Genomic DNA, 8,401 nt, shown 5'->3' on the forward strand with positions numbered 1-8,401 from the left:
GATAAATTCAAAAAGCCCTTTCAAGAACAAAGAAAGACACAAACTTACATAAATTTCATTCAAATGAGATGTATTCTAATTACAAATTCACTTAAAAACTTATTTATAGCCTTGGAGAGGATTTACAATCAGCCAAAAACGTTTTTCTCCAATAGCTCTAAAAACAATATTTAAGACACTAGTAATAAAAACTAAACCTAAATGCAAATAGCTCTCAGCCTTTATAACTTTGGAACTTAGAGTTTTGACATAAAAACACACAAAACAACACACTAAATGAGTATAAACACTCCAAATTCGTCCAATTATTCTAAGTGGTTACAAAGTAACTCCCAATAAGTGAACAACCTTATTTATTGTTAAAAATATGGATCCAATGCCTAAAAACGACTAAGGCATTCTAATGACTCTTTCTAGAACCATAATCATTGCAATTAGGCTCTTTTGCATCTGATTTTCACCGTCGTTGCGCACAATTGAACTGACTTGTTGAATAAGCCCAGACTAAGCTTTGTATATCCCCCATTCAGCTTCGTTTAAACCATGGTATTCTTCATTGAAATATTTGATCCTCAAATTCATAATTGGCTCGAAATACCTTGGTTTTGTCGCTTCTAGGATCATATCAAGGATCAATCGTCTCTGGTGATCCGGCTGCTGGTCGGAGAAAGATCAGTTTGACCGGATTCAAGTGTCGGTGTGACGAGCTTTTCTGCGTCGAGCATCGGTACTCCGACCAGTACGATTGCAAAATCCGGTGCTCGAAGTAGCAAAGATCGTTAGGGTTTGAGATTGACCGACGATCTCTGTTATGAGAAGAAGAAAAAAAATTAGAATCTTCGAAGAGAGTGGGAAAATGATTGGAAGGCCTGATTCAGCAGGATCATAATTAGATTTTGGAGAGATTTTCTTATCAGGGAAGATGAGGCGAGGCTCTTCACCATCTTCTCGACGTGCCTCTGGAAGCCTCCGCCGCAGAGCTTCTTGACGACGAGCTTCAAGGAGGCTATGTTCTTCTCGACGTGCCTCTAGTCACACTCAATGTCGTCATCGATCATCATCACCGCCGCCATCACTATCTTCTTCTTCTTCTTCTTCTTCTTCTTCTTCTTCTTCTTCTTCTTCTTCTTCCGTTTTCGGTTTCTAGGGTTTTTGTTATCAAACAATGGATCCAATTTTTTTGAAAGCAGGATTAAATATTCTGACACATATTTTCTTCTTCTTCTTCTTCTTCTTCTTCTTCTTCTTCTTCTTCTTCTTCTTCTTCTTCTTCTTCTTCTGTTTTTTATTTTGAATGTTTTTGTTATCGAACAGTTGATTAAATTTTTTGAAAGAAGCATTAAATATTTTGACTTCTTCTTCTTCAAATGCTCAACAAAGAAGAAATAAAGAGTGACACATTAATTTTTTCAGTTAAAAAAAAGACACACCACGTGACAAGCCAACATGGTGACAAAACATTTCGGACGTTAAAATTATTCAAGTTTTGAGTGTAAGTAAGTGGATGTACTTACTTTGAGGGATGCTATTAAGCCCGAGCAAGTGCGGTGAGTCTAAAGTAACGACAAATTTATTATTGTACACTTCCTATCTCTTTTACATGTCATCATATTAGAGCTATTATTTATGTTTAAAAAATAATATTTCTCTCTCTTCATTTATTATCCCATTTTGTATATTATTTATCGTCATTTTTGAAACTCCTTAAAAAACCATTTTTGAAACAAACAAGCACATAAAACCTCCGAGTAAAAAGAAAAACATAAAACCACCACTACTAGACTAAATACAAATTGTTTAAGAGGCAATTAGATCAATAGCCCAATAGCCTACTTTTTTAAAACAAAAATAGCAAAAGTTTCATTTTATTAAGAAAATAGCCCACCAAGCTGAAGTAAATTAATTAACTGGTTAGATTAATTTAATTTACTTTGCAAAATAGTTTACCAGATTGAAGTAAATTAAATTAACATAATCAGTTAATTAATTTGATTCGGCCTATTGGAATAATTTCTTAATAAAATAGAACTTTGATTAGAATCTTAAAAGATTCTTCATTGTTTAAACCAAACTCTATAGTCAGCCTAACAAGTAAATATTTCAATAAATAAAAGTTTGAATTTCTCAAATATCACAAATAATAATTATTTAAAATTTACAAAAACATCCATAATTACACATAAAATAAATATGAACATCATTAGAAATAGTATTGTCCATTCGTGGCTCTATGGAATCTATACGAGGATATGGAACCAACTAGATAGTTTTGTTTGAATTAGAGTATTTTTTGAAAGTAAACTAAAATTTAAAATCAAAATATTTTTTCGAGCTCCCGTTCAGTGTCGGAGGGATCAAGATTTGGTCTTCAAAATGACTAGTCGGTTTGGAGTTCTCACAATGGTGATCGATTCCGATAGTTTTTATCATTCATTGTCTAATTGATGGTTATTTTCGTACCCTCAGTGGCTTTCTTCATGTATTATGTGGAGTGTGATTTCATTGTTATAGTTTTATGAAGATAATCGATTTTTCCTGTCTGGAATTTCACATGAAAAAGAGAATGAGAACTAACAAAATTTATAAATGTCACGAGTTACTCCTCTCATTACCAATTGGTTTTGACATTTAAACTCATTATATTTTCACATGATATTAGAGCTCACTAAGCATAAACTGGTAACCAGTCTAATCGTTGGGATTCAGCCCAAGATGATAAGCTAATCGTTAAAAATACGTCATCTTGAGGGGGCTATTAAGAATCTCACATGAAAAAAAAAGAATAAGAACTAACAAAATTTATAAAGATTATAGGTTATTCTTCTCACTGTCAATTAGTTTTGAGATGAAAATTCATGATATTTTCACGTTGATACTTTCACGTTCCCTATAAAAAAAATGGATAAGTCGAGATGTTGTAAGAGAGAGAGAGAGAGAGAGAGAGAGAGAGAGAGAGAGAGGAACGAGAAAAAGTATGAACATTTACTGAAACTATGTTTTTAGTATTCTCAAGTCTCAACTAACAAAAAAATCTAGATCTAAATAATACTTAATGTTCATGTTGTCCATATCAGAGGACACATCAAGTCGTAAGAATAACTCGATTAAAATTCGGGATGATTAGCATTTTTGACTTACTTTATAAGAGCATTAATGGTTTCTTGTTTAATAATTGTAGGGATTTGCTTGTAAATATCAAAAATATTTAGCTAGTTGCTTAACCATTGTTTTGCATATTGGCTATTGATTTAGCTAAGCAAATTGACTCTATTAAGTTAGTTGCTTAACTATTTAGCTCTAAAAAAATCTATGTGACAAATAGAACTAATACATTTAGCTAAACCATTAAAGATGCTCTAAGTTGCCAATACCATAAAATGTTACCCAATCGTAGCATATATTAACCAAAACAACCACGACGATCATACAACATTTAATTTGAGAAATTTAAAATACATCGCGCGGTTGTTGACGTAGAACTTTATTTTTTGCTTGAATATTCTGCAACGACATTTTGCTGCCAACTAATATTTAATTATATTTTATTTTCAATGAAAAGCGTGCCACATTTAAGTATGAAACAATGCGTGATCATGTGCGAAAAGACTGGATTACCCTAAAGTACATTCGTTGAATAACAAACTAGCTCATTATCAACGTGAATTGACAGTCGAGATTCACACAGCTATATAAGTCAATTTTCTTGTTTACATCGTCATCGTCGATCATGAAACGTAAGCCTCTTTTTCAGGAAAGCCATGAAAATAGTGTCTTTTGTAACGATTTTTGAGTTAACGTAACGGTCCTTATTTATTTTTATTTTTTTTTAATAAACTTAACGGTCCTTTTTGCCAATGAAGTTAGATGATTTTTTTTCCCTCTTTTCATTATTATTTTGATTAATCGTAATTTTCTTTGCTTTAAATGTTTGGGTCATAGTCACAGGGTTCCAATAAGACTTCAACTACATTCTTTATTATGTGGCAAGAGACTCGCGCTAATATGCGTGTGACTATGAGTTTATGTTTTTCTTTTAACCTTTTTTTTTCTCATTGAACTATAAGCAAAATTTGTTACAAATAAAGAAAGGGTTTTCCATGGCATTAATTTATTCTTTTTTTTTTCCTTCATCAATTATTATAATGTGAATCCGGGAATTTTATATGACGCATGGCAATAGAAGATATCATATGATCTTATAGAAATAAAATGTAATATTAAAACAGACCGACCAATGAGAAATAAATAGCGAATAAAATGTTTTTTTTGTACCATATAGAATATAATAGATTACATAATATAAAGTAAAAGTGAAAACAACTATCTTGGAGATATATTCAAAAGTAGACCGCCGTGGCATATCCGTAATAACCTTCAAAATACAAGGGTAGTTCAGAGTCATCGTTGTCAATAAAAAGAAGTACGCTACAAGAGAGAGTGAGAGAGAGAGAGGGAGGAGTATTGGAAACGAAATACAGTTTGAAAGTCGTCAGTCTCACAAAATACCCAAACCGACTCTCAAAACTGTACGAACTGTATTCGAAGATATAGATTATCGTTCAACAATGGCGAATCAACTTGGGAGCTTGGTGGAGACAATAAAATCGAAGGTCCGAGCTCTGAAGAAGCCGAAGAAGAAGACCACGTACGTGAAAATGGACAAAAGCTCGAGCGTTAAGGTCGAGATTCGAAGCAGAAAAGCTCGCAAGCTCATTGACAAGACTCTCAAGGTCGCCGATCGCCCTGGAAATCGTACCGTAGCCTAATCGCTCATTACTTATTCGGTTTATATGTGTCTATGTGTGTGTTTGTTTGCGTCCATGTATATATAGGAGAGTATTCAATGTCCTTGTTCTGAATTTCGATTCGATTCCGTGTTCCTTTGTCTCAAAAGTTCAGATTTCGGAACCGTTTCGGATATTGTGGGTTAAAAAAAAAGGTGCTTCATGGCTTTTTCAATTTTCGTTTTGTGTGAGAGTGTTTTTTTAATCTTTTCCTTCCGTGGTAATTGTTTAGCAGAACGATACTGATGATTTATCATGAAATAATTTACGTGACTGAGTCTGAGGTAAGATTTTACCATTTTGAAGAGCCGTGAAGTGGAAATATGATGATGATCGATCACCGACCCAAGGCTAATTGTTACGTGAAGAATTTGACTTTTTTTATTTTTTTTTTATATATGTATATATCATTTAAATTGCGTGGACTACTTTGGTCGCTAGACGGATCACAAATTAGCATCTGTTTTAGATATGAGTAAATCCCGATTATATAAAATAAAGGGTAAAACGGCTATATAGCCAAATAGAACTTAAGCTTTTGCAAAATAGTCATAGTTTGTCAATTATAAGCAAACTAGCCAAAGTAAGATTAATCTAGATTGGATTAAATTTAATCCCAACGAACTATAAAGACAGAATGTAAATTTTATGAAGGCTGAATTAAAATTAATCGAGGCAGGATTAAAAATCGTAGTACTCTCAATTGGCTATTTTGCTATACCTAATGAAACTAGGCTATTTTGCAAAAGTCATAGTTTGAATTGGTTATTTCATACCATTTTTCCTAAAATAAAACAGCAAGTGTTTATGGCTTACCAATGTTAAAACTATATTTATAGACATAATAGTACCAAATATGATCCCCTTTTAAATATTTTGATTTTTTTTTCCTTGCATTATCAAAACTGGAACAATAAATACTATTACAATTGTTAAAATTTAAAGTGATATAATATAAGTAGATATGTTATAATTATTTTCGATTATTCTTGAATAGTTTCGCTCACTACTCCTAAATCCTAATGTACTTTGTTTGTATTATGATATTAGCTGTTCTAATGTTTCCAGTTCTGAAAAATCAACTAATTACATTACTTGAATATGTAATTTTTTTGGGGGTACAAGTATTTGCAATATGTACTGAATTAGTTAATCTATTCACAACGCTTTATAAATTAAATATATATATTGTCTCTCTTCATTAGATAATGGAACAACTAATGATCAAGATCGTCCTTTTTAATTTCTCTAAACGTAGTCTCTATTTTCTATGGTAAAAATCATACTTTAATAGAGATATAGCTCTCAAATATAAGATGATAGTTTATGAATTAACGGAGAATAAAAGATATATTGTCATGACGCATTTAAAAACACAAACTAACAATGAAATATCTTTGAATAAATTTCAGATATAACAATAATCAATGACACCTGGGATGTTTTTCTTTGAGCAATATAGCGTGCCACATCTGGAATCCTGTAGTTTTCAATACTGTAATAATTAGTTATCGAGTTATATTGTTGAATTCAGAAAAAAGAAGATATATTATGTTAAAAAAAAAAAAAACAAATAGTGATTGAAGAAGAAGAACAAAATTATGTATTGTCATGTGGTATCATGTTTGGAGGTTAATTGTTTAAACTTTAGGTATTCCTATTCTATGACTTGTATCAAGATTTTGGACCAAAATCTACTAAACCCAAATAAATCCTAAACTATGACTACCTATTTTCATTAAATACAAAAATACCCTTACTTTTAATAACATTTAATTTTCTTTCTTATTTAATTATTTGACTTTCTTTTTTTATTTGTGTATTAATGGGATGGGTTATTCACGTCACTCTCTCTTCCCTCTCTTTTCCTGCGCATTTCCTGTCTCTGTGTCTTCTCTCACGTCTCTCTCTTTGCTTCAACTCAAGAAAATAAGGTTTGGGTTCAACTCTCTTCCACTCTCTCTTTTCGTTTTTCAGTTCGTCATCTTTGTTTGGGTTCATCTTTTTTTAAGTCGTTGAATTTCTGTGGTTTTTGAAGTTAAAAAACAAAGAAAAAACGATTATCGCGATTCTGGAAAATTTTGAAAGTTTCTGAAAATTTTTGGGTTTTCGTTGAAGATTTATTGACATTGATGTCAATAAATATGCATTTTTATTGACGTTAATGTCAATAAATCTTCAACGTTTCTGGGTTTTCGTTGAAGATTTATTGACATTGATGTCAATAAATATGCATTTTTATTGACATTAATATCAATAAATCTTCAACGATTCTGAGAAATTCCTTTGAAGATTTATTGACATTACGTTGAAGATTTATTGACATTAATGTAAATAAAAATGCATATTTATTGACATCAATATCAATAAATATTCAACGTTTCTGGAAAATTCATTTGAAGATTTATTGACATTGATGTCAATAAATATGCATTTTTATTGACATCAACGTCAATAAATCTTCAACGAAAACCAAAAAAATTTCAGAAACTTTTCAAAATTATCCAGAATCCCGAGAATCGTTTTTTCTTTGTTTTTTAACTTTAAAAACTACAGAAATTCTCACGGAATCCATGGCGGGCTGTTTCGGCGGACACTTCGAGGTCGCCGCCGCCGAGATGGCCATGGGTTGCTCTCCGGCGGCCATGACCGTCGTTCCCAGGAGCTTCAGCGTCGGAGATTCCCAGGGCTGCTCTCCGGATTTTTGTAATGATGTTTGTTTTCATAATATAAACTAAATAATTGTTTTTGTTTTATTAATTAACTAATAAAAATAAACTAAATATGAAGGATAAATATGTAATTACTCATTTCATTATGTCATAGTTTAGCATGTATTTGAGTTTAGTAGATTTTGGTTTCTATGAATAACCTAAACTTTAAAGATGCCAAAATCTCACTCTCCCACACATGGCTGGGCATGTGCTTGTGTTATGGGGTACAAGACAAAGACATGGAATTCGTAACTGTATTTTTTTTAATCGAGAACTGTATTTTTTTTTATTAAACTATCAATAATACATTAATTGCACGTACTCAAGTTTGTCAAAAGAAAAGAAGAAGAAGAAGAAGAAAAAAAAAGAGTGACCATCGACTGCTTTCTAATACATTATAAGAATAATTTTTGTTATTGCTATTTTTTATCATGTGCAAATGTTTGGATTTAATTTGATTTGTTATTTAGCTAAATTACAGAAGCGTTGAGGAATTCAAAATGTAGGTCGATTTACAATTCATTTGTCATCAAGGTGGCACTCAAATTTCAGAGTCGCGGGTTTAATTAATGATGACATTTATATTTGAGAAGAACTTTCAAAGATAGGGATGAATCTCATTAAAGTACTCATTAAATAATATATATTACATTAATGGTAATGTAAAAGCTGCCATTTTGTTGGTTGCGCACGATCTAAAATCGGAAAAAAAAAAATTCAGATTAATTAGACCGATTTAAACTGTTTTAAAAAATTAAATTGAAGAAAATTAAATAAGAGAAAAAAATCGGACTGGACCAAATCGATTAAAATGATTCGATCCAGTTTAGACCGTTTTATGTCATTTAGATGGTACCTTTTTAAACCGGACCATTTGACACACCATCTTCGACTTATTTTTTA

General features: G+C 31.5%; 1 protein-coding gene across 1 annotated transcript; it reads left to right on the forward strand.

The window, feature by feature from the left end:
• Window positions 1-4,412: 4,412 nt before the first annotated feature.
• Window positions 4,413-5,089, forward strand: LOC149389801 (uncharacterized). Its single transcript, XM_089624019.1, has one exon. The coding sequence runs from the start codon at window positions 4,566-4,568 to the stop codon at window positions 4,764-4,766; it is 201 nt and encodes a 66-aa protein (XP_089480145.1). The 5' UTR covers window positions 4,413-4,565; the 3' UTR covers window positions 4,767-5,089.
• Window positions 5,090-8,401: the final 3,312 nt, after the last annotated feature.

This window comes from Urtica dioica, chromosome 8, assembly GCF_054948205.1.
Source record: "Urtica dioica subsp. dioica isolate 48M chromosome 8, U.dioica_male_clone48M_v1_H2, whole genome shotgun sequence".
In the NCBI taxonomy this organism is placed as follows: domain Eukaryota; kingdom Viridiplantae; phylum Streptophyta; class Magnoliopsida; order Rosales; family Urticaceae; genus Urtica; species Urtica dioica.